The sequence below is a fragment of the Acipenser ruthenus genome, chromosome 6, assembly GCF_902713425.1.
Source record: "Acipenser ruthenus chromosome 6, fAciRut3.2 maternal haplotype, whole genome shotgun sequence".
NCBI lineage: Eukaryota > Metazoa > Chordata > Actinopteri > Acipenseriformes > Acipenseridae > Acipenser > Acipenser ruthenus.
The window spans coordinates 59,646,348-59,673,829 of record NC_081194.1 but is presented as its reverse complement, the minus strand read 5'-3'; the positions used below and the strand labels follow the sequence as shown (position 1 = coordinate 59,673,829).

At 35.4% G+C, this 27,482-nt stretch overlaps 1 protein-coding gene across 2 annotated transcripts; it reads right to left on the bottom strand.

Moving 5' to 3' along the window:
• Nucleotides 1-11,709: 11,709 nt before the first annotated feature.
• LOC117410383 (transcription cofactor vestigial-like protein 2) lies at nt 11,710-20,260 on the bottom strand. Of its 2 annotated transcripts, none has more exons than XM_034016848.2 (4): nt 20,002-20,260; nt 17,955-18,243; nt 15,238-15,747; nt 11,710-14,013 (listed from the first exon to the last, which is right to left on the bottom strand). In XM_034016848.2, the coding sequence occupies exons 1-4, from the start codon at nt 20,083-20,085 to the stop codon at nt 13,970-13,972; spliced, it is 927 nt and encodes a 308-aa protein (XP_033872739.1). In that variant the 5' UTR covers nt 20,086-20,260; the 3' UTR covers nt 11,710-13,969. The 2 variants fall into 2 exon arrangements, with proteins under 2 accessions (XP_033872739.1, XP_033872741.1); XM_034016850.2 differs by having other exon boundaries at nt 11,710-13,872.
• Between the last annotated feature and the right edge of the window lie 7,222 nt (nt 20,261-27,482).

Sequence of the window (27,482 nt, the reverse complement as noted above, 5' to 3'; positions counted from 1 at the left end):
TATGTTAACGGAACATTATTCAACAGGTTTCATTCTACTCTATGAAACAAAAGTAGTTAATTCTATAGGGTGATGCAAAACCTTTGGCCATAGCTGTACAATACGTTTATGGCCTTTGTGAATACACCCCTAAAATGTGCCTTACAAACAGTAAGATAATGTCATTTGCCTTCTGTCTTTAGAACCTTTTTAAAATTACTAATATAAATAATTTGAGTCATTTGTAGAAACAAATATTTTGAAACTAAAACTAATATTGTCAAATTTAAGAATTCATTTGAAATGAATTGTTAAATTAGAGCCATTTTCACACTATTTTAGGTATGCCATCTAAACAGTCAGGCTCATTTTTCGTTTCTCCAAACAATGTGTAAATTGTTATAAAAGTATCATCCTCATTATTGCCCAGTAAACCACTCTGTGAAAGTTGTTTGGCTACAGCCATGGCTAGCTTGTGTTTGTATTTGGGATTGACAATGCATTTGTGGGTTTGACAATGAAACATGCACAAAACAGTGTTAAACAACAGAAGGATAACAGCATAGGAAATATTTGTTTATTTGGGGACCTTTTTCACAACTATTACATCTCTATCACAGCCTCTTTCATATGTTTTACTGAAAGGATCCATGGTGTCATCAGCTTCATCTCTGGACTGCTGTTCATGTATTAAAAACATGGTTGGAACAAGGTCCTGGACTGGAATTGATTGAAAGAGCCACAGGTTAGATCCACTGATCTAGATTAATGAAAACCTAAGCAATTCTATATAGCATTGCTACCTTCATGCAGTGTACCCTGTAGAAAGCAAAGAGCTGACATATAAAAAAAAACTGATAGAAAATATTGATCTTAACTGTGAATTAGTTTAGTAATAGGATTTTATCAGAAATACTTTCAAAATTGTGTATATACTGAAAATTGTAACACTCATGGATTGCTACAGCATGTGTTTACAAATACTTTGTCATCACATTTCCTGCAGAAATATCCAAGAGCACCTACTGCAACATAAATAAAAGCATGGGTTTATATACATGTGTACGCATGTTCCTGCTCACAATTGATGCTGTGGAAGGGGTAAATGTGAACATTGTAATAAACCAATTTGACAAAATGATGTATATTTAGTAGTCCAAGACAACGCCTTCAAAAGTGTTCTTACCAATATTTGGTTAGGTTTGTTCCATCCAAACAGGTTTAGATTGAGATTCCTTATACCGAAGCAGACATTTCCTAAACTGTTTGTCTTCTTCATATGTTCTCTAAACCTGACTCTTGATCATCTTATAAAGGTGGTTGTTTTGGTAGCACGCCTAGCCAATCTCTGGCCAAGCTTCAAGATATTCAGGTAAATTAAACAGAGGATTTGTGCACCCATTAGCGTGGCCTATCGGTAATACAGCCCCAACCAACAACACTGCCCATCCAGTTTGAGACTTGATACATTCTGTAGTAGTACAGTATAACTGACCTGTTGTAATATTGGAATATCTATTAATGGATTGTTGCTAAGACCATTACAGTAATAAAGTACTTACCTTTTATTTTATACACTGCTGATTAGTGGAATGCTTTCCAGAAGACCGTTTTTGTTCTGTACAATTTTGTGTTGGGTAGAATTGCTTTTGTCAGTGTGTAGTAGTGGTTAGGGCTTTGGACTCTTGACCAGAGGGTTGTGGGTTCAATCCTAGGTGGGGGACACTGCTGCTGTACCCTTGAGCAAGGTACTTTACCTAGATTGCTCCAGTAAAAACCCAACTGTATAAATGGGTAATTGTATGTAAAAATAATGTGATATCTTGTAACAAATGTAAGTTGCCCTGGATAAGGCCGTCTGCTAAGAAATAAATAATAATAATTATTATTTGTCGTCAAATATTACTGATCTAAAGTCAAAATAATAATTTTTAAAATATCTGATAATTTAGGTTATCAAAGAATTTACTGGCCCTCACGAGGCACTGACTTGCCTTGTTTGAAAAATGTTCATTGTTTATGTGTTTCTCTGGAATCATTTTGTATTACATGCAGCTTAATGAAAGACATGACGTTTGTTGCATGCTTAACTGACATGCAAGTGAAGGAAATGATTGCATACTGATGCAATGATAAAATAATTTAGCAAATTCACCCGTTTCAGTTTTGCTGCTGGTTACCTGATCAGTTTTCTAGGTACACATATCTAAAGATATGAACTTGCCATCTGTAAAGCACACTTCAGTACAAATATAAATATTGGATAGAGATCTTTTATCAACATTTATGTGTTTTACTAGGCAGGCCCTTATGCACACCCTAATGCCTATCACATAGTTTCTGTCAACAGTTTGTCTTGGTTGGTTTTCATAGTACATTACTTTAAGAATCTTCTTTTTCCTCTTGTGTTTTTTGTCAGTCATCCACAACCACAGGCTTTGTACCTTCCACAATAAGAACTGTAGCAAAGAGGCTCAGTTATGCAGAGTATTCTGAAAACAAAGAGATACACTCCCCTTCACTGACAGAGATTTTTCGCAACAGTAACAAAGTGTTTTTAAAGAATCCTCACCAGGGAGCAAAGACAGACTGTGTTGAATTGAGCTGTATTTATATGCTTTAAGGGCATTTTCATTTTCTTAACAAGTAAAATCTTAAGTGGAGGTCTTCTCATTGTCTTTAACTCGTCTTTAAAGCCAGCATCATAACTTCATTTTAAAATAGTTTCACAGTTCATGAATTGAATTGAAGACAAGCAGTCTCCCTTGGCACACCTAATTCAAATTCATTGTTGAATTATTTTTGCAGTTCTGTAGTTTAATAATACTAATTCCTAAGGTTATTTTAAAGACATACTGTATTTATTATGTATTGTATGGCAACTAGTTTTACATCTGTATCATCTTATACTTGTTACCCCTTGAATGAGTTCAGTATCTGACTTACAACCAAAAATGAATCAACGTTTTTTTTTTCCAGTGGTCAGAGTAATTGTGAGTTTAAAGGAAGGAGTTGATGAACACAATTACTAATGAGCGTAGTGCAGAGAGATGCATGATAGGCATTGTTTGATTGTGTGGCGCTGCTGTTGTAAAGTATACCACCTGAAAGTGATACGCCTGACACAGATGTTCTAACAGCTTCATCTCTCCTTAAACCTAGCAAAAAAAATTGTTGAAAAAACATTTTCCTGCCTGGAGGCATGTGTTAAATAGTGTCGACTTGTTTTTTAAAGATAATTTATCATTCCATTCCAAAGAGAATTGATCATGTATTGCGTGTTGTAACAAATTTTGACTTGGTTGGAGAGTGCGGGACATGTGAGCATTTGAAAATGACAAATTAAGCTGTTCTCTGTCCTAGGTAGGATAAGAAAGCTCAAATTTAGCACTTCGACTTTCATCCAGTGGTTTTTAACCCTGGTCCTCAGGAACCCCTAACAGTCCCATTCTTCCAACATTAAGTATAAATGTATAAAACACACATTGTAAATCACCTTTCTTACAAGGTATTTTGTTTTTTACATATCTGTAAGCAATTGGGATTTGACATCGCTCTTTCTGAAACTGACTTCACAGGAATAAATTGCCTCTGATTTCTTATTTCCCTTTCAAATCTATATGTTATTACTGCACGAGAGTGTTTTCTCTTAGATTATAACAACAATTTGATGTTGTGTGCTTGTAAAATATTTTAACAACGATTTTAATTGAACAAAGTAAAAATGCCATTTTGACCTTGACACAGAGCTGGAAAGCGTTCTATTTTCATGGTAGTCAGAAGGTTACATTCTCAGAGGCTGTCTAAGTCCTCTTTTATTTGCACAGGAAAGCAATGCATGTTTAAAGGACAGCTGGGGATACAGGAGAACTAATGTTTAACTATTTTTTTCAGTTCACATTTATTAATTCTAGGGACTCCTTGCTGATATACATGTCAGGAAGTACCAAGGAAAAACGCTTTAACCAATCATGTTGCACCCAAGTAAATCCAAGCCAATCAAAACTTGAACATATATTGGGTAAATATATTATCAACAGCCTTTCATTTTTGTAGGCCCACCAAGTGAATAGTTTTAACTTAAATGGCCCTTGCTGTCAGATGAGTTTGACACCCCTGACCTAGACAATCAATTATCATTTCTGGACTTTTTCAACACATTTTCAGAACCAAGTAATTCAGCAAGATGTATTTATTCCGCGTTAGTGAATCAGTGAATCAAAGAAACACATCTGTTGAATTGATTCACTAAACTGAATGAATCAAACAAATCGAGTCAGCAAAAAGAATCGAACTGCACAGCACTAGTTTTTAGCCTAGAAAAAGAGGTTTAAATAGCATGCCTATCAGTGGTTAAATCCTGGTTTCCATACGCACTAATAAATGATCACTTTAATGCGCGCACTAAAATTAACACCCTTTAGTAAATACCTTGTGAATACAGCTCATCTAATTATTCTGAGAGCTGGATGCTCATTTAAATATATCAGCAAGCATTAGCATAACAATCACATATTCATTCTGATTACCATAGTGTGAAGCACTAAATTTAGTGTGCACCATAAATATGCCAAGTATCGCACGCGATAATGAATAAAATTGCAATAGTAAATACGGAAACCATGAACGTGCACACTAATTGCAATTATGGTGAACCATAATGTTTAGTGCCCTTTTGTAAATGAGGCCCATAGTGCCTATGGTGACTAATGTAAAAAATGCCAGGGCTGGTGGTGTGAAAATTGCCAGCCATGTGGGACATGTGGACTGTCTGAATATCATATAGAGATGCTTTACAACTACTGAATTAGCATTATTAGCATTCCTTTTCAGCTAGAGTGTAATGTTATGAGAGTAACTTGAATCGTCTTTCTTAACAGGCTTATGTACTGGAAACCTAATCTAATTCATTCACTTTGTTAAATTCTACTGATTGCAAATTGGCTATTGTACAACAATACTAATCCATGTTTCAAATGGCGAATTACAGAAAATGACACATTTTGTGTTTTTCCCCCTCATAATTTTTCTGGTTGTTGAATATCCAGCCTTTTAAGGAGGGTAATTGTGTAATTTTTTCCAGTCGTCGTCTTTTTTGGCACATGATAACGAATTAATGATTTGATGGTGTCACAGAGCTAGTTAAGGTCCTCAGGCCTGGTCAGATGTGGAAAATATACAAAATAGGCACAGGTGTTCAGGCAGGATCTTTGTTTAATTTAGTGGTGGAAATACCAACTGGCTGTAAGTATGATTCTAAAGTGTGGCAGTCTAGAGACATGGAAGTGAGCCAATATTCTGTCCAGAGCATTAAAATGGCTCATGGAGTGCTGTGGAAGGGGGGTGGGCAATTCACTGACACAGAGACAAAACTTTAGTTGAAACTCCGCTCCAGTGCACTGATTTATTTTGGCCTGCAGAGGGTGCTGTTGTCTGTGGCCTGAATACCGGCAACAGTAGTCAGGACCACAGAGTTACCAACACTGGTATACAGTCCGGTTGATGCCAGCGCACTCGCAGGTGCTCAAAATAATAATGAAAACAAAAGGCAAAATGAAAAGGGAAAATAAAACACAGTAATAAAACTACAAAATAAAGGTGTTGCTTACGCAGTGCCCCCACTGCCGCTAAGCTGGTCAGCTCGGGATCTCCGTCCTATGCTGTTATGCACTATACACTGGGGTGGCCAAGGTTCCCCTATCACTACACACGTCCCCTCGGGTACATAACAATATATTTTAATAAATGGTTTATTTATTGTTGGCTGTCTTCCTCAGCCATGCTTGCCTGTTTTGATCGCTTACTCCAACCACTGGTGTTCTTGCCTGGGCTATGTTTACACTGGCCTTCTCAGCCAGCGTCTCTGTGTATTCCCAATCACGGCCATCCGAATGCATAACCAAGTGCAGTACTTATGGGCTGAGCAATCCCCCAAGGCCCGCCTCTCAGCCACTCAGAGAGAGAGAAAGCAAACACACCCTCTTCCCCACCTCTCTGTGTCACTACCATGACTGACAGGTGGATCTATGAGGATGCTGCCCCCTTCCTGCAGTACCACGCATGCGCCAGATAGTCAGCACAGATCTGTGTTTTCTCCAAATAGAATTTTCTTAGAATTACAACATGATAAACCTTCTGTTAACTTAAACCATGGTGTTTATTGAACGTACAACATAACAACCTTACTGTTGCGGTCTAGTGATGTTCTTGTGAGAATTCCACATAACATACTTTTTACTAACTGTCCTGGTGCAGTGATCAAGTTATGATGTTTAACTAAGATAGGATTAAAAAGTAATTAGAAACATTTAGAAGTGTCAGCTTTCTAAAATTATTATTCTTGTTAAGGTGTTGAAATGCATTATATGCATTTTTACTTAACGTATATGCATGTTGTAGCATTATTTCAGTAATGCATTGAGGGTATATCAGCTTTCGACACATTGTAACCACATAGCATGAGATGATACAGTGACGTCAATTAAGATGAGTTGGCAGCTGTCAGACAAATAAATACCAGTGTCAAACCCCACTAAATTGTTCTCAGTCTCTGATCTCAACCTGAGCTTGTCACCTGGTGAACCCAACCTTTGCTGTCTGAATCCTGAATAGTGGCTGTGCCTGAAAACTCTCCTACCTACTTGACATCACCTGACCGCTCTGAATCAATTATCCCCAAGGGCGAGGGTAAGCACTATTCTCTGCCTGATAAATAGATATATATGTAGAATATGCTAACACTGTTAGTTTTAAATAGGTGGATAAGATTATTTTGTATGCCTGAACAACATAGTACTAAACTTTTGGAATAGGATTGTGCTCTTAAAGGATAGGATTGTGTTTTAAACTGATTGTTTTTAAATTGAGAGTGTGTATTCTAAATAAACATAGTCTCTCCAAAGGAGGCTGTTATCCGCTTATAATTATTGTCATGACTGTTTTTTTGTGTTCTTCTTAAAAGGTCTATCGTGTTGCTTAAACTCATTTCACTCGAGCCCAGAGCACGAATATATAATCCACCAGGAGCTGTAACCCTCCTGTGCCTACCCTATAAGGCACGAATGTGACAATAGAATGTAATACCCCTTCTACAGATATGGCCAAAAGTTTAGCATCACCTAGAATTTTAGGATCGAGACATAATATATATATATATATATATATATATATATATATATATATATATATATATATATATATATGTATATGTATATATATATATATATATATATGTATATATATATATATATATATATATATATATATATATATATATATATATATATATATATATGATGCAAAACTTTGGCTGTAGCTGTAGGTGTACAGAGTTACTCAATGCATCAATATTTGACATATAGCAGCATAGTCATTTTTGGTCAGTAGGGGGTGCTGTGGTACCTCAGCAAGAATTGACCATGAACTACTTGCATGCAAGAGTTTAAAAACAATTTCCAAAGTTTGAGAGTGTTTTGATACACTAGAATGTGTTCCAAATGATTATGGTTTCATGAATCTCAAACCTAATTTATTTAGCCAAAAACAACATATGTTAAAGCTTTCTAAATAGGCTCCGTAAGCAGCTTCATATTGGGATGTTGCTTAAGGCTGAGCAACTCCCTTGAATATTGCAACTTTTACTTAAAATGATTTCAATCAAAATGCAGAAAACATGTTTTTCAAGATGGACACAACTACTGTAAATGGTTTATGCATTCAGTTGTAAACTACCTTATTTGAGCTTCACACATGAGGGGGGTACGCCAAACAAGACAAAAGTACTCACCTCCAAGATGTAAGTGAATTTAGGAATTTTAATACAAATCCCTCTGAAATGACTGTGCCACTATTGCTCACAGTTCTTCAAAATCAATTTATATTCTACTTTACCTTTATTACCAAACAGCTAACATAACATGTAGTTAACTCTTGATTGCCTTGTGACTGTTCCATATTAATAGGGATAATCCTTTATTTAGAAAATAAAAGATATTTTATTATTATTATTATTATTATTATTATTATTATTATTATTATTATTATTATTATTATTATTATTTATATCTTAGCAGACGCCCTTATCCAGGGCGACTTACAGTCGTAAACAAGAATACATTTAAAGAATCACAGTACAAGTAATAATACAATTATAAGCAAGAGGATATATTTAAATACAAAATACTACAGATTAAATAACACTTGTGACAGATTACAGCACTCTAAAGTACAGGATTAAATGCAGTAAAATAGGGGGCAGATAAGAGGAAGTAAAGCGCATTTAAGGAAGAGTGATAAATTATTTGAGTGCTATCAAATTATATCTATTACAGTAGTCTCCGGATAAGAGAACACCCCTTGGGGAGCAAGCGAAATGTTCTCTTAGCCGAAGTGTTCTCTAAGACACAATATAAATCAATAAACCATGCAGCCATCTCAGAGCTCCACCTCAGAGCGACAGCTCTGGGCAGCTTACAGGCAAGCCCGCAGGCGCCTGGCCAGACTACAGGGGTCGCTGGTGCGCGGTGAGCCGAGGACACCCTGGCCGACCTAAGCCCTCTCCCCCCTGGGAGGCGCTTGGCCAATTGTGCGCCCCCCCTGGGAGCTCCCTTCCACGGTTGACAATGGAATAACCTGGACTCGAACCGACGGCATCCAGGCTATAGGGCGTGGAGTGCCTTTACCGGATGCGCCACTTGGGAGCCCCACGACATCCATTTTCAAGCGCTGCAATTTAATTCTGCTGCATTCCTTCATTCTACAATGCAGGGCTCGCTTTGTGGCTCGTACTGGCTCTCTAGCACGTCTCTCTACTGGTTTTCATTGTCAAGGACCTCATCATGTACGAATCAAAAACCTATTCAAAGACACACATTCTTGATACAGCACCCAACCTAACGGCTAATCATCTTCCAAGCACCCAAGCATCCTATAATATGGGATGGCAATTGTTATAAGATTTGGTACACAATCAAATTTTCAGTCAGGTCACATACTGAAAAATTCTACTGTAATTGTACTTTTGCTTAACCAATGTATTTCTCTTCACTTACAACGTTGTCACATTACAATATCACTTTGGTAATTAGAGTTCAATAATGCTCGGTCATGTCACCTCAGAAGGATCAGGCGTTTCCAGGAATTGATTCTGCGACCATCTATGCGTATCTCTCCTACGAACTGGATTTCCTCAGACATTCCTTCACAATTGGTGCCGCCACTTCATCTGCTTTGAGTAACATTTCTCCACACTTAATCAAGATATTGGGCCAAAGGACTTCTGGGGCATACGAACTTTACATCCGCAAAAACGACTCAGACTTTTTAGCAGCGCAAAAAACTCTATGTCACTAAAGAAAAAAAAAGTATTTTTCTGTTCTGACCCTGGAGAAAGGGTAACCCTTGGCCATGGATTCCCTAAGGTTTCCTTCTGTCACCTTTTTGGTGAGTGGGGGGTTTTCCTTACCAGCATATCGAGCCCCAATGGACAAGACCATGGGCCAAATTATATTACGTTTCATTATGGGCATGGCAGTTTGTCAATAAAGGATTGTTCATTTTAAATCTTGTCTCCTTTCTGAATTGGAAACTATGTTGTGTTTCTGAAAGGAGAATCCACCCGCTAATTACATACGTAATCAAACTGTTCTTTAAATAGCCCTCTTGCAGTGGCTCACGAGTGGCGCAACCAGTAAAAGTGCTCCACGTGGAGTGCAGGATGTGCCCTATAGCCTAGAGATCGCAGGTTCGTCACTGCCAACCGTGACCGGGGGTTCCTAGGGGGCGGCGCACAATTGGCTGAGCACTGCCCAAGTAGGGGACAGTTCACCGTGCACCAGCGACCCCTGTGGCTGATAGGGTGCCTGCGGGTCTGCAGTGAAGCCCATTCAGATCTGTGTTGTCCTCCGGCACTATAGGTCTGGTGGCCTCGCTGTGGATCTGCAGTGCGAAAAATGACGGATTGGCAGGGGCACGTTTCGGAGGACGCGTGTTCCAGACTCCATTTTTGTTTGGTCCTCCTCCTCCCCTACCTCCACCTTGCAGCACACCTTGTCCAGGGGGAAGGTGGCCCAGAGTGCCAATTATCCTGCCCTCTGGCATTAGTTGTCATCAATCAGTATACATCACATCATAGTTCAACCAGCATATAGGGGCGGTTATCGAGCTCCAATGGACAAGGCCATGGGACAAGTTATATTATGTTTCATTATGGGCATGGTCGTTTGTCAAATGCGATAAAGGATTGTTCATTTTAAATCTTCTGTGGATGTCTCCTTTTTTAACAGTATTTTAGAGACAACTGGAAATGAAAATCATGCAATTATAATTATCCACTATTTGAATACTGCACCTGTTGTTTTTTTTAAACTCACAAATACAATTGTAAATACGTTGCCAAGGACTTCTTTGGTCACTATAACCCCAGCCAAGGGTATTATTTTTAACTGATAGAAGTGCTCTGCAGGTGAGAGAACAATGAAGGCTTCTAAGAGGATAAACAGCAGCAGATGCACCCTCTGAAAGAAGATGATGAACAGTGCTAATTAATTTTATTACAAAGGCTCAGAATAATATTACAATGCAGAATGGTACAGTAAAACAATCTATAGTTTTCCTTTAAACAGGGCAAACTGTTCGTTTAACATAACATAATAGCAATAAGAATACATTAAAAAAATACTGACCATAATACTACCAGAATACTTGCCAACTGTCTATAATACTAGTCTATGGGTTTAACTGAGGTTTCCACCTCATTTACTGCATCCCTACTGCAAGGATATTTGTACATAAGTATATGACTTGTTTATTTCATTTGAATGTACTACTACAGTATATGTTTGTTCATATGTAATTACATTTGAATTTAAAGACACTTATTATAAAGTTTTAGCATATTGTGGTATATATTGAGAAGGGCAAGATTATCCACAAAAGGATAATTGTGTAACCCACAGAACTAATTTAAATATATTTGTACTGTTACATAAACCGGAAATTAAAAAAATAATAATTGTCAAAGGAACCGCAGAAGTTTTTAGTAAGGGATAGATTAATAGAATAACTAAACAGTAGATACATTAAAATAGATAACTACTAGAATCCCCTGTTCAGATCAATCACTGTATCTTTTGGAAATGTATTTCAGTAAGAGAACTTGACAGTATAAAAGCATTTCACTGTCAGAACTCCCTTATCACACTTTAAATAAAAATGTAATTTCTAAAAAAGCCTACAAAACTGCAGTCTCAATGCTGTAACTGCAGTGTAGGGCACACATGGTGACAACTGCTTGCTGCTCTCTGAGTCTCTCTTTCCTTTTTAGGTTATAATGGTATCTGTGTGTTTAGAATAATGTGATTGACAGCTCAGCTCCAGCTTCAATTAGCACCCTATAATTTATTATCTTCTGCTTTCAGATTATGCGTTAACTTCACAAATATTCCAGCCACGGAAACAGCAGCTATCAAGTGTCCTCTCACTGATCCAATTTGCTGGAGCTGCAGTTTCACCTTCAGAACCCAGGGGGAGCTCTGTGCTGTATCTCTGGAGCGTCTAAATGAAAGCAAACGTATACCATACTATTGTCCTGTGTTTCCTATGTTACTGCAAATAGTTGTAGGACCTTGAATATTTTTTTTATGAAGAGTACAATATTGATCCCATAACCACTGTCTTACTAAGCTTTCTTTAAAACACCCCATGTGTGTTAATATATAACCCCGCCCCCCCTCCTCCGACCGCCGACCGATCCCCACGTCCGAGACCAAAACCAAACACAATATCATTTTTTTTTTCCTATTCCTAAATTCAGAAAAACAAGAATGGTTCTTTCCAGTTGTTTTCACTTGCCCTTAATCTAGTTTATAGTATTTTTAATCAACATGAATCAGCTGCCGTATATTCCAGTAAATTTAAAACGTACAATGCCAGAAAACACATGTTCTATACGTTGTATATTTTGTTTCTTTAGGTGGTGTGACTGCTGGGGCAATACAGCGGGCTTACAGTCAAAGCAGAACCTCTCTAAATGTGCTACAATGTCACACAGAATAGTGCACAGTTATATCATTTTGGATATAATTTTTATTAATATAAATGTATTGAACTAATATTTATCATCATATTACATCACACCACTAAAATGTTTTAAACCTAACATTCAAATTTAATTACGGTGGGTGCAATTTCATTACGTGTTTAAATTATTATCAGGAAGTATAAATCAAATCATTGAAGTTTCTTGACAGTTCTATAAAATAAATGTTGTTTTCTTACCTTTCTGAGGCAAAAAAAAAAGAGTTTTAGTTAATTGTAAATAGAACTGTGGGTAGCATTTTATCTTTTTAGGGGCGGGGTGAAATAAAATTGGCAGGTGGAAACCTCTGTAGACAATTAATTAGATACAATCAATATCATGGCTGAGACTACGGTAAAGGAACCATCTGCCAGATTACAGATACAACAGCATAGTTGTTCACACCATCTGAAATAATTAACCACTGGTTCGTACCCACAAATTGGTAAGGTCTGCTCAAGGAGGCCCTTCAGGTTTAAAACCCATTGTGATCAATCTGGCAACAAAAGTACGATTTGAAAGCTGCAAACACTGCACAAAGGAATAAAAAAAAATGTGTAGGTACATTTTTTCCTTTGAAAAGTAAACTGTAACCTACTTTATTATAAAATGGAACCAGGTATAGCTTCAGCCAACATTGTTAAACTGTTAGGGTTGTAGATTGGTGATGTCAAGGTTATTCCAGTTGTTCACTCAATAATGCATTTTCTGCACTGTAAAACTCACATTTACAACTGCCTATAGTAGGCACAATACAGTACTATCTATTTGTTATACCCAGAATACCCCACTAACAGGCAGCTTTAAACAGCAGAACTGTATGACATTTGTTTGTTTTGCTGTGCCATGCTCAACTTGCTGTAAAGGAAAAGAAATGTAACATTTACAACATATTTATATTATGAAAATAAATACTTTAATGGTAATATATTAATGTATTCATATGTAACGGCCTAGCTTATGTTCAGCTTTTGACATCTTGCACCAACAATAACTCAAACACTGAAGACCTTTGTAATAAAGATCTTTAATGCAACTCTTTTACAGTTACGGACGTCTCTTCTTTCAATCTTTAAAAATACTGGTAACTAAAGTGGCAGAAAGACAGCGACACACAGACACACACACACACACACACACGCACACTCACAGTAAGTTCTGAGCCACTGAGATCATGTGTCAACAATGTTCTCTTTACTGATCTTCTTTCCTGCTGCTTTGTCCAGTTGTTCCCTATGAAGGCTGTTTGGGGGAGGGTCCAGCTTTCACAAAATGCTCCTTGTAAGAAGTCCTAAGCACTTGTTTGGTCAAACTCTTAATTATAAGTCTGTTGAGCTTGAACAGTTGCTCTTGACAGCTGCAGTGGAGCGATATTGAGTCAAGTTGGCTTCAAATAGCCACTAACCAGTTCAAATCCAAATTATATGTCAGACTTTTTTTGATGTCAGATATTCGTTCTAAACTGCAGGTGGTTTCATGAATCCTGAAGCTAGTGTTAAAGCAAAATCCTTGCCAGAATTTCTGCTTGTTTATAAAACAAAATAAATCATTCAAAAACAAAATGTTTTTGTTGTTTATAGGAAATCTGTGTTTTCAGACACTTCTTGTTGAAAGTCAAACTAATAAAAAAAGTCACTGTACATTCAAACACTCTTCTAGAGTTATCTAGAAATGTAATTTGAGTTCCATTGTCTCCATTTTGTCTTTTCTCCACTCAAGAAAATCAGGTGGGTTGATCAGTTTGATCTTCTTTCTTTTTCTCAAGTGTTTAGCTTATCAGCTCAGGAGAGGTCCACCGCAAAGGGAATAACGTCGAGCTGAAACCAAGATTAGAAAGAAATTGTCTTTAAATTTCACAATTTCTACAAGGTACAGATTTACAGGGCAGCCAATGGAGGTAGATGCGGGACTGCTTTAAAACCAGTAGAGGTCCTTGCTTTTATCCTGAGGCTGCAGACCTAAGAAGGGAAAAGAAGAAAAAAGGGCAAGAAAAGAAGATTAGGGACAGGGAGAAAAATAGCTGAATTCTAAAAGTGAGAATCCCCGAAGCTCTGGAATATGAAAGTAGAAACCACCCAAAGCAAAGTGAAGCACGTGGAAGAAAATATGAGAAGAATAAGGTAGATATTTGACACACACTATTGCAAAACCTTATTTTGAACTGTGTAGAATTTTAAGTGTCAATCATAATAGTTGTATTAACTCATCAACAGACCCAAATCCTTGAAAAATATAGATTTCCACTTGCGATTTTTAATTTTTTTTTTATAATTACCTCTTGCAACAGAATTTTAGGTTTTTAAGCAACTTACACTTACCACATTCCTTTCCAAAAGTGCCCCATAAAATGCATGTACAATGGGCTGGGTTTTTCAGCTTACACCACTTATTTAAAAAAGGAATACAAACCTGTTAATTCTTAAGTCCTAGAATTTAATAGTTCAGAATGGTTATTCAGTTGTTTAGTTCTTACTATTTATGTAACATTAAGGAAAGAAATAGTGCAATCGTTACAGTGGAGAAACAGCTTATCATATCACTCCCTACACCAGGGGTGTCAAACTCCAGTCCTCGAGGTCTGCAGGGTCTTCTGGTTTTCATTCCAATTTAAGCTCTAAATTAACATAATTGATCTAATTATTTGTTCAATTGGACATATTTCATATTTTTCAAGGTATTTTACAGGTGATGATTTCAAAAATGCACTTGATTCAAGGCACACGACCTATGAAACATTTTGAGACCTGGAGAGAAGTGTTAAATGTGTCCAATTAATCAAATCCTTAGACCAATTAAGTAATTGAAAGCTCTGGAGGAACAAAAACCAGAAGACACTGCGGCCCTCCAGGAACTGAGTTGGACACCCCTGCCCTAACCTGTAAAACCAAGAATCAAGAATTAAATAAGAATCTTATGTCACAGATATATTTGTGTTTATTTTAAGAATTCTAGAATATACAAATAAACACCAAAATAAACATATAATGCTAAAAAGTATTTCAAATCTGTTGATAAGATGTATGTTTTAAACACATGGTTTAAAGTGTAAAAGGCCCTCTGAATCCTGCATCAGTATAACCTTATAATAATCGGCAAATTTGAAATGAGATTCTAATGAATTATTGTGCAGCTGTTATGGAACTGGTGTTTGACTGCATGACTTGTGCTCTTTCTCAATTTACCTGCGTCCACATTTAAACTCAGGCTCTGACCCATGTCTGCCCCTGGTCCGGTGAAAGCCCCTGGGGTCGTCCATGCAGAGGTGGCTGGTTCACTTTTCCCAAGGTCACACTGTGAGGTACCAGGCGTGGAGACGGTGGCGTTGGTCAACCGATGTGGTCGTACTGAGGGCACTAACAAAGAGCTGTAGCGGGGGTCAAAGTGCGTTCCATAGACGTCGTGCATGCTGGGTCGTGGGTAGGCGGAGCTCTGTGTGCTGATTGCCCCACTGAGGGAGTACGGGTGATGGTGGTGGTGGTGGTGTGCGTGGTGCCACGGCTCAGTGGGGGCTTGGTGCAAGTGGCTGTGTAAAGAGGCAGTGGAATAAGGGTCTGTGGGGAATGGGATTTCTGTGTGGGGGGCACTCAGGGTACTGTTAAGGCTGCTGCTTAAGGTTGCTGTCACTGAGGGCTGGTAGGTGCTGTTCCAGAATGATGGAGGGAAACTTCTCTGACTCATTGGGAATGATCCATCTGAAACATAAATACATACAGAAGTCTATAAGCAACCCCAGCTTTAGTTTTCTTTAGCAAAACTGTTCAAGCAAAACACTGGATCCAAATTCAATTTAGCTTGGAAAAAGCAGAAGTGGAGAAATATTTATTTTGATGAAGAATATAATTTTGTCAAAATAAATAGTGCTAGACATTCAGTCAGTTTGCTGAAAACAATAATTATGTTTCTAAAATGCTTTTTCATTGCCAAAAGAAATAATTGAATTGACCTTTCTTTCACATTGCTTAGCTTTCTTATGTTGGGAATTTTCCATAACTCACTGCAACTATGCTATTACAAAAAAAACCCCAAAGAAACCTGTAATACAGTGACCTGTTTTCCACTGTGCTTCAGTGATAGGAAATGATTACTTAGTATTGTAAAAAACAAAAACGCTAGTATATAACATTGTATGTTCTTATTTTTATATTTTCCTTTCACTCTTAAATTAAATGTACTTTTATGTTTTAATCTAATCCAACAAAGAATACTTAGCTTGCTTTCTTAAAATGTGTGCCATAAATTAATTAAGTCTATTATTTGGTCGAAATTTAGCACTTCAAATCCACTTTAAAAAAATGAACAAAAAAACATTGATGGCTGATTTAATATTATCTTTTGTAAAATGCACACATTACATGTTTGAAATAAGAATGCAATCCTGTTTCATTATATTACTGTACTTTTAATAGCCTATACTAGAACGCCAATTTCCCTTGTTATAAAAAAAAAAACATCAATTCTTCAATACAACATTTACTTATTTATGTATTTATTTAAATCACTATCATCATATGGCATTGAGCTAAGGTCAACACTGAAGATAACATTTTTTAAATACTGTTATAAACACTGTTCCAATAAGCTTAACATCTGTAGTTTCTCTTGTATGTTCAACTTAATTTTCAATCATGATTTACATTCCATAAGAAATACACACACTTGTTTAAGCAGATAGTATTTGTGAGGACAATTGTCCACAATGTGTTAAATTGAAGAATGGTTCTTAAATCAGTTAATTCCTTGTGCTTTTTGTATTTTTAAGAAAATACATCAGGGAACTTTGCCACATAACTAGAAACAATAACTGACATAGATGTCAAATTGGTCACACCAGTGTAATCAAACCCTGGCACACATCATTCACATTACAAAGTGGTCTGCACAGATTTCCATTTATTTATACTGTATAAACACGAAGCCATCAAAACGTCACACTCTTATAATATGTTTGACATTTCTCCTATTCCAAATCAACGGTAGAATGAAATTAAATGTTTTTTTATATACAAATTAGAAGCAAATTTATGGGCAACAGCCAGACAGTCTCAAACTAAGAAATAAGAGAGCAAAATGATTGCTTTGACAATGGTGTGTAATTATATATATATATAAACACTTCTGAAGAATTAATGAATTGGAAAAAGTAAAAGGATTTCACTGTGACCTATTTATGTATGTGTTTAATAATAATAATAATAATAATAATAATAATAATAATAATAATAATAATAATAATAATAATAATACAACTTCAGTATAACCATTTGATAATTTTAGCTAAGCATATTTCAAGTGATGGTATTAGGTGAGGGCTGCATACATCAATATTTCAAACTGGTGTTTCCTGTTATTGTCCTAAAGCAGACATTGAAAGAAAACCTTTGAATGACTTTGTATTTGTATTTTTTTAAAATGTGTTATTGTTAAACAGAATTTATTTTCTCCACAATACGCACTGTGTTCCACAGTACCAAATGGTACATTTTTCTGGGTGTGTTTGATTTGAAGCCACATATTTAAGAATTTACCTTGAATTGAGAAACAGATTATAAATTAATTTTAGTGTTCATTTTAATTGTTCTATATTGACTAGTGTTACCAAAATAAACAGTACCGTGTACAATAAACATTAACACTAGAATATGTTGCATACTATTTATGTTTAATTATTAAACACTTGATTTATGGTGCACATACTTTAAAATGACCAGACTTTAACTATTACAGCGTGCATCATATTAATAAAACAAATAAATCAAATGCGGGCACATACCGTTTTGGAAAACATACATGCGCTCCTAAGCATCTCGGTTCCAATATGGCCTTTAACATAAATGTTCTCACAAATGTATTTACTTCACACTTTTTAAAAAGATTCAAAAATATTCTTAGCCATGCTCACCTCTCCAGGAGGACGTGTTTCTTGCTGACTTGGTACCGGCGGTACTGGTCGCGTAACTGCCGGGCTGGCTTAAAGCCCTGCTAAAATGTTCATCTACAACAGAGCTGGTGTCCCCTTGAAAATAGGTGAAGAGAACGCATCTTGAGTTGATGTATTCGGCTTCGGGAGGACACTCTTTCTCGCGGCCGCAATCCTCTTCTTTTATAGTGGGAGCAGAATGGCTGGAAAACGAGCTCGTGCCGCTGCTACTTTCTGGAGCGTCTTGCATTTTTGAATAGAAGGCTAACTTCTGTAACAAAGACAATCACGAAATCAAAAAGACAAATAGAGAATGAAGGTAAATGAACATCCCAAGTCAGCTGCATTGATGACAGTTAAGCCTATTTTAAACGGTGTTAATTTTCTCTGGAAACTTACAAAAGCCAAGTTTTTATTTTTTATTTTTTATTTTTGAATAATAGAGTAGTTCAGTTTACATGATGTGCATTGATTAACCGCAGAACAACGAGACCTTTAATTCCATGCGCTTTCTTAATCTCAGTGTAGTTAACATGCCAGGGTGAATTACACGATGGAATTCAATGTGTGCATACCTTTGCTTCAATCGGATTCGTGTTACAATTAGCGCAATTATAACACTCATCTTCATAAACTACATGTAAAACAATAACAGTTACATGACACTGCTAAACTCCAGGGTTTATGATACAGTTTAGAAACATCAACTCAGAGAATATCATTCCGTCCAATTAAAAAAAAAAACACACACACACACAAATACAATACGTCTATAATCATCATCAGCACAAGACAAATTTAAGCCTAGCCTATATACATAAAGTCTATATTACATAGTAAAAAAAAAAAAAAAAAAAAGCGTATGTAATATGTTATATAAACTAAGGAATTTGCTGTGTTTTTTATTATTTAAATGAGCCTCTCATACTCCAAATAAAAATCACGTGTAAGGAAAACAAACATTGTTTGTGATAAATATAGACTGCTTTTTATATAGGGTAAGAATTCCCAGCTTAAACCATTCCTCTCTTTAAGAAGTCACACTATTTAAAATATGAAAACCTTCTAGCTGTTCAAACTAAGATCCAATTTTGAATATTGACTGCGAGGTTCAAAGAAAGTGGCAGTTCGCTGAGAGAAGGAAAGGGAAACAAAATTAAACACCTTTAAAGTATAGAATAGGCTACTAAACGCTGAATACTTCATATTTTCATGCTTTAGATAATACAATGCACAGTCTTTGTTTTAGAACTGTAGGTGTAAAATAAGCAAACCATATTGTGCTGCAGAAATGATTTCCATTACATTTGTATTGTATCTGTTTTTTTTTATCTAAATGTTTAATAATTAAACAAATATCTTATGCAACAGGTTGCAATATTGTGTTTTATTTTGGTAACACTCGTGTTATTTCTGCATCTAAAGTACATTTTTCAAAAACATTAAGTTGTGTTCAAAACTGGTTGCATCAGATTAATTTAATTTAATTAAACATTTTTTTAAATTGTATGCCTATAACTATATAGATAGTAAAATTATAGCAATGTGGTCAAGCCGAAACGTTCCTGTAACAAAACAAATATAAAAGGCAACATATGACCTATTTAATTTAAAAAATGAACACAAATAAAACGTGCACATGTATAGCTATTGGTTTGTGAATGTATTTTTCGTAAGTTAACATCGGTACACAGAAGTGTATGAAACAAAATAATAAGCTTACTGTATACCACATCTTCGAACAAAGACTCACGCCTGTTAAAATGTAGTATTTGTTCATATAGACTCAATTACTGAGTTAATAAATAAGACTCAAACACCGGGCTCACTCATTTAAAAATTAAATGATTTTAGCTACAAGTGAATATGCTAACAAGCGTTTTGGACCAAATTGTCAACGACAATCATTGTGAAAGTGTACAGATAATTAACAAAATCCCAGAGTGATTTTAACACAGATTATTAACAAGACACAGTTTAGCTGTCACACTTTTAATGACCAAAGCCATAAAGTTGCTACGAAACGTACCTGGTGGTGATACGGGCTGTATGCTGCTGCAAAATACGGCTGTGGAGGACCATAAACTTGATACATAACATCCAAGCAACTCATGACTGAATTTTATGGACTATCATTCAACAGAGTAAAGAGGTGCTTCATTGGAGATGGTAGACCCGTAGTTCTCTCAAAATGCTATGAAAAAATGTTGAAAAATGTAGTTGATTCTTTCCCAAAATGCTCCCTATAGCGAGCTAGGCTTTCTGTCTCGAGTCTGTATCAGTGTAACAGAAGGTATACAGCAAGCTAAATTGAGGACATTTACCTCTCACGCAAAACGTATTGACGTCTCTGAGTTGGGTTTAACATCAGCCAATCAGAGGGCATGCTTATTTAACACTGGAGATAGCACACGCTGCTTCGTTGACAGCGTTGTAGGTGCTAAGGTACTGCTGGATGTGTTAGGTCATTGTTAATGTTTGTTTACTTAGGTATATGATTTAAGCATCATATTGAATATAGCATCATATTGAAAAGTCAATTGGTTTATCGAAGAACTGGAAACATGATTAAGTCGATTTTGTCAACTATTTACAAATTTGTTTCCAAGTTCATGTCAGACTACCACCCTGTATCTTCTACGTGTATGAACAATTATGACTATTTTGTTTTCATTTATCGTAGCATTATTGTATTGTATGTGAATGGTTGGATTTAATGTAAAAGTTGTTTGGTACATAGGCCTATATCAGTTTGCCACCAACAAACACCATGACCGAATCTAAAAATAATGAAGACGTGCCCTCCTTTTGTTATATGGTATTTAAAAACAATATGTATATACGCTTCTTAAATACGTATTTTTAAAGCACGAGTTTGGAATGAATATTTAGATAGAAAACACGTACATGTTACGTGTGTGTGTGTGTGTGTGTGTGTGTGTGTGTGTGTGTGTGTGTGTGTGTGTGTGTGTGTGTGTGTGTGTGTGTGTGTTTGCTGTGTACAGTGTTTACAAAGAACAGATCTCGCTTTTGTTGTCAGAATAAATCTACCAACTTTTTGACAAAATGATGGATAAATGTTACACTTATCCTTAGTTTATTTCTACTCTGGAACTAGATATACAGTAACCAACAAATTATACACGCATATAACGTCTCAAGTAAACCATCAGCGAGGTTGTCTGCCACATGCAAGTACCTGTATACCTGTGTATGTCATGTTTATTTTGGTAATTGGTGTGCTAGTGTTGTATGTTCCCAAACTTTTAATTCAATTAAAGACCATATTTAAAATATTAAGTATGTACGCTTTAAAAAAAATGCTCAAAAATATGAATATTTGTATCTCAATAAATCATTTTTTGTTTATTTTTTGGTGTTTCTCGCCTATAGTCTGTTTTCTAAAACTTCTATAAATAATACTTTTATTTATTTATTTATTTATTTATTTATTTATTTATTTATTTGTTTGTTTGTTTGTTTGTTTGTTTGTTTGTTTACAACTAAGGGAAATCTATCACCGGATAATAACTTTAATTAAGCACATTATAATCCTTGAGGCTATTTTGCATAACCCGCAAAACATCTTGAATTAAGCTTTAGGTATGTCTACTAATTGCATGGCCCGCACGCGTGCATAAATCACGCCAAGACACTGGAATAGGAAGATAACATTTACAGTAACTGTAGTGATTCTATGTGGTGAGTAATTACATAAAGCAGCTATAGGATACCATATTCTACATAATAAGCTTAAAACAGCAGCAATACGGCTAATGACTTAAAATGGTTATAACTTAAGCCACTGCTACTTTAAATGGAAATGTCTAAAAACTGCTGCCTGCAAATCGATCCCCAATGGAAACTGAGTTCTCTGCTTTTTCAAGCTCAATTCACCTGCTCTCGTTTAAGATGTATTTATTCTCCAAAGTTAAGTCGGATGTGAAAAACCTTGTATCTTGAGTTTGTCTCTGGTTTAACAGTTAGTTGGCAACATAAGAAAAAAAATCTCAGAATAAACCAAATAACAATAGAATGATCAAGAATAAACTTTCTAACAAAAATGAGGCAATGTGGAGTTTTAGAAAAGTGAGAATACAATTATTCCTTTAAAATGTAAACGCTCCTGGGAGAAAATATTAAAAGCCTAAGAAAATAGTTTTTTTTTTTGTATTTAAATTATTAGGGTAATACATTTTATTGCTACTTTACATTATTCATTTACATTTAAATATGTATAGTATGTAGTTTGCAATAAAATAAAATCTAGAACCAATAAATAAATCAGGTCTTCCAAACGTGTTGTGCATTCTTTTTAATCCTATAAAGCATTTACACTAAGCACTAATGAATGGAAATACGAGTGACTTTTATTAACGTTTATAGAACTAAATACCTTTCAACGGCAGAACAACTATTTTTCCTTAATCACAATCAACAAATAGCATAACATAATGAAGGCAAATGGACAACTAGGTGTAGGGATAATTATGCTTCAAAATTACAAACCTGATTTTTTTTTGTTCCAGTGAATTTAGTACTGCTTACAAATCAGTGTCAAAATCAATTCCAAATATTAGGCAAAATAAGGATCCTTACTTGGTAAGCCATTGTCGTGTATAAAAATGTAACCACCAAACTATTCAACGGCTAAAGTAACTGTATGTTTTCTTTGTTTACATTCCATCGTACTTGAATTTCTTTCCCAAGTACAAAATATTTAAAATTATTTAAAATTGTGTCATATAATGATGACATGTTTTCAAAGAATTATGGGTAGCCTACATCCTTGACCCCTGCATCTGGCGGTACAGCCTTAAGTTGCTGGATAGGCAAAATGTGACTCTGAAGTTTGTTGTTATAACGCCCAGGTAAACACTTTCAGAGATTTGCTACAAATAGAGTAAAACACACTTGAAGTTCATTGTAATTTTTAAGTAGGCTAGGTGTTGAAAAAATACGTTTAAAATTGCTTCTTTTTTCAAGCATGAAATCGATAAGGTGTTACTGTAATATAACAATCACTTCAGAAACAAAGTACCGGTATACTTATAAAACAAAAGTGACACAAATATGTGGGCAAATATATCAGTAATAAGAGGTATACGGGTTTGATTTTCCTATAGCCCCCAAAAAATGTAAAAAAAAAAAAAAATGAAAACGTGTAGATCACAATAGCCTGCTAGAAAGTAAGCTCCAGGAGAATTAAAGACACATTTAATTGAGGGTGTGTTACGTGTCTCAATTAGATGTTGACAATTCACCTGGGCTCCCAGTATCAGCAAACAAACAACACACAGACACACATACATGTGATATATAATTATAATTAATAAATATACAAACAAAATGCAGATATGCTCCATGTTTTTAAAGGATGGTATTTTGATATCGACCTCGTACCTAACACTTTACGTTCCTGACATATCCACGACCATAGAATTCTAAGACCAAAGGTCAGATTGTTTTGCTCCTAGCAGACCCTGGAGGGTCAAGCTAATCAACGTGTGTTTGTACTCACTATTCCAAAGTGCTACCAAAAAGCAACACTCTGCTTTAAAACAAACACCCCGTGGCTACTAGAATCTGTGTGGCCCGTTGCAGTTCAAAGGGCTGGGGTAGGAATGAGAGCGGTAAAATAACCACCAACATAGAGAGCTCAGTTGGCTGTTTGACATTGAGACTCGTCCTGAATGCAATTCTTTTTTTTCTTACCAGAACCTTAGAAATGATTAGTAGAGTTGTCAACTGTAGCAGTTAAGGAGGCGTCATAATTTAATAAAAAGCCAATTTTCTTTCAATTGTAGTAGTTGGAAAATCTATTTTCAGTCAAAATTCAAGTTCACCTTCCATTTATATCTGTACGATGCACACTAAACTGGTTCCTTTAAAAGTCGCTTATATTATTTGACCTTGAAAGCTGCATGTTATATATTTTCTTGAATTTTTGTTGTTGTACATTTTAGCCTTCAACTGCAATACAATGTGCATTAAATATATCACATTATCCACCAATTGTAACACACCAATCTGTGCCACAATGCTACCTGGTTGCTATAGTGATACTATATCTGTAATTATGGCTAACACAATGTTGCCATTTAAATTATGAAATAATGAACATACCAAGAAATGTGGAGCCTGCTTTTATAGCATGCTTAGCTACAACTTAGTCAAATAAAGACAATGATTTAGCAAAGATTACATTTGTCTAAGACAGGCAACTAGAAATGAAGAGCAGCTCCTGAACTCATACTCAAAGCACCTAACGAAAAACACCTGAGTACATGAATAATTATAGTAATAACCAAATCATACTCAAAGCACCAAATGAAAAACACCTGAGTACATGAATAATTATAGTAATAACCAAATCATGCAAATATCATAGAAAGGTAAGGGAAAAAGAATGAATATACTTACACTTAAATAGTTTTATTTTATGCCTGCTGTGTATACTATCTGTGTTTTCTGTAACTGCATATATGAATAGAGAATAACCATATATACATCTCAATTTGTTACAATAGGGATTAGGAGTAATGAAATAAGGTTTGTTGTTAGAAGTTTGAGTATACTGCTCCATACTGAGAACCTCTGCTCTACACTGAGATGTGTGCTTGACTGAATATGAATAGAAAGCAGGGCTCTTCCCTGCTGTTTACATTAATGGGCTGCTGCAAACCAACACTATGTCATTGTCTTTGTAACAGTTGGAAGCTAATTCATGGGAGAACATTAGCTAGTCAAACTGATCAACTCGTGAAGTTTGCTCTTTAACAGGTAATATTACTTGCCAATAAGCTTCCAAATGTGGTGTGAACCAATGTGAGTGCTGGAAGATGCCAGTAATGGGAAATTGAAAAATCACATGTTAAATTTGTTGTTATTTTTGTTATTTTTTTTTAAGTATAGAAAACTACAACGCAGGTTTCATTTGACTTTATGAAGCACAATGAGTTAATTATATAGGATAATGCTAAACGTTTGACCATAGCTGTACAGTGCACAGGGTCTAGGTTTTTACATGTTTTATTATTGCTATAGGGGCTGCCCTCTTTAACCTCTTATTTATTTCCCCTTGCTTATACAAGGCATCTCTTAATCATGCTTTCTCCTGTTTGGGTATGGGTGTTGTCCAATTCTACCTGTTCTTATGAACATTCGTTTATCAGGCTTTTTACTTAGAATTATTCCAGATAAATGATGGACTATTATTGTATTATTTTACTATTTTATTTTGATATCCTGAAAAAAGTTAGACAAAATAGCAGTACTATGTTTGATAGATAAATAAATAACTATATATATATATATATATATATATATATATATATATATATATATATATATATATATATATATATATGTATTGATAGTTACAATACTATTGGCTAACTTACCATTTTTGGACTGTATTGAGTATAATATTGCTGGCAAAAACACTTTCTGATAAATTAAGTAGTGTTGCTACTTTAAGGTGGTTGTAAACAATGGTTTTACTGTACTGTTATAAATTTAAATGTCTACTTGATGGTTTTCCACAGATGCCAATTAGAATGTTAGAACAGGAAAGATACCCACTAATCAAAACAGTTTTAGTTAAAAGGTAAACAAAGGTTTAACTACTAGATCTCCCTTTTCCCCCAGTGTATTTATTAAAGTTTAGTTCTTCCACACCTGCTGAAAGATAATATTACCAGTTGCAATAACTCTCCATTTCTGCTCCGACAGTTAAGAAACAATGAGGGTTTTTAGACATTGTAACTTGACATGGATTCCATTTCTACATAAACAGCTTTAAATCAAGAAATCTCAGTGTTAAAACCCAACCAATAGCAGCCAACCCACTAAAAACAACAGCACTTTCAAAAGACTAATGGGGGAAGAAAAGAATCTTGAAAGAAGGGGGAAACTCCTAGATTTTTTTTTTAGTCACATTATTTTGAACAGTCCCTACTTTTCCAGGTCCCATTTGAAATAAGTGGGTCTGACAGCTTTTTGTCATCAATAGATCAAAAGAACCCTTGCCCTTAGCTTTCCATTTACAGTTAATCTACCTTCCCAGAGCTGTACCGTGAGTTGTACAAGGAAGATCAAAGGTGTGCTGAACAAAGGCATAGTCAAGGCAAGTTTAAAACAAGCCAAGAATGCAAACACATACTTTGTTAAAGGGAAACTAAATATTTTCTACAAAAATCTATAAGGGCTATTGTCACCCGTTTGCTTAAGTCGCTTGCAGTATGTATGCTTTCCATGTTATAGATACACAGGATTTCCCACTATTGGAGTGTGGTGTATTTGACAAATTATGAACACATGAACAGATGAAATAAAATTATGTAACGTAATGTAACAACATTATAGAAACATAATCATTGAATCAAGCCAAGTCACATGTAGAAAAAAAACAAAAAAACTCTTCATCAGATGAGGTGATATCTACAAAAGGGCCAGATTATAGAATTACACAGCCCAATATGTACTGTTTTATTCTATTGTTTACAGCAAGTGACTGTTGAAATGTAAGACTTGTGTTTGCGTAAGAAAAAACATAAATAAAAAAAACCAAAAATCTTACTAGGACATGTAAAATTAAATCAGATGTTATCTCCAAGATATTTGATTGGTTACTTTATTACACAAACTCTTTCTGCATAGATATGCACAGTATTATGCTATAATCTTCAGAAGGCTATGCAGCAGCAGTAAGATTCATCTGCTACATTGAATTACTCACGACCCACGTGTCTACAAAACAAAATAACATGAGCTGTTACCAAATGTTGATAAAGGGTTAAACAAAAGATGATCTTAAGGAAAATATATCTTGAATACATTAAAAATGCCTTCCTTCTTGCATATTGAAAGAAGTCTTAACCCATTTATTGCAATATCTATTAAAATTATCCTCAATATGTACAGGAGCTAAAAGCATAATCAGGTTACGATAATGTTAATGACCATTTACACTGGAATGTAGATAATGGAAAGGGGTGCACCTGCACAGTGTACGATCGAATGTGATATAAATAGGAGCATTAAATAGGGACATTGTGACTCTTTTGTCTGGAGTTGGGTATATTTTGTTTTTACTGTCATACCATTCTCTGGGAGGTTTTCATTTTGGTTCAGGCAACCTCAAGCCAGTGCGTAAATCTCTCCCACATGGTTGTCTGTAGATTGCAGAGAGATATTAAGACAGAAAGCAAGCTATTGGAGTTTACAAGTATAGCTTGCTTTTTGGCTTAATATCTCTCTGGGTTTGTTCCAGCTACCTTTTTAAATAAAACAGGTGCCATGCCAGTGTGAACGTATAGAAGCACTTTTTTCAGACACTGTTAGGTTTCACTGTCCTTGCCATTACTCAATACCTCCTTTATGATCCCTTTTAAACAGTAACCCCTTTTCAAGGTGGAGATAGTGATTTTGGATGAAAACAAACGTTCAGTTTTCCCTGCTTGAAACTGTTTAATAATGAAATGTCTTAGTTGTTTATTTAGTTTATTA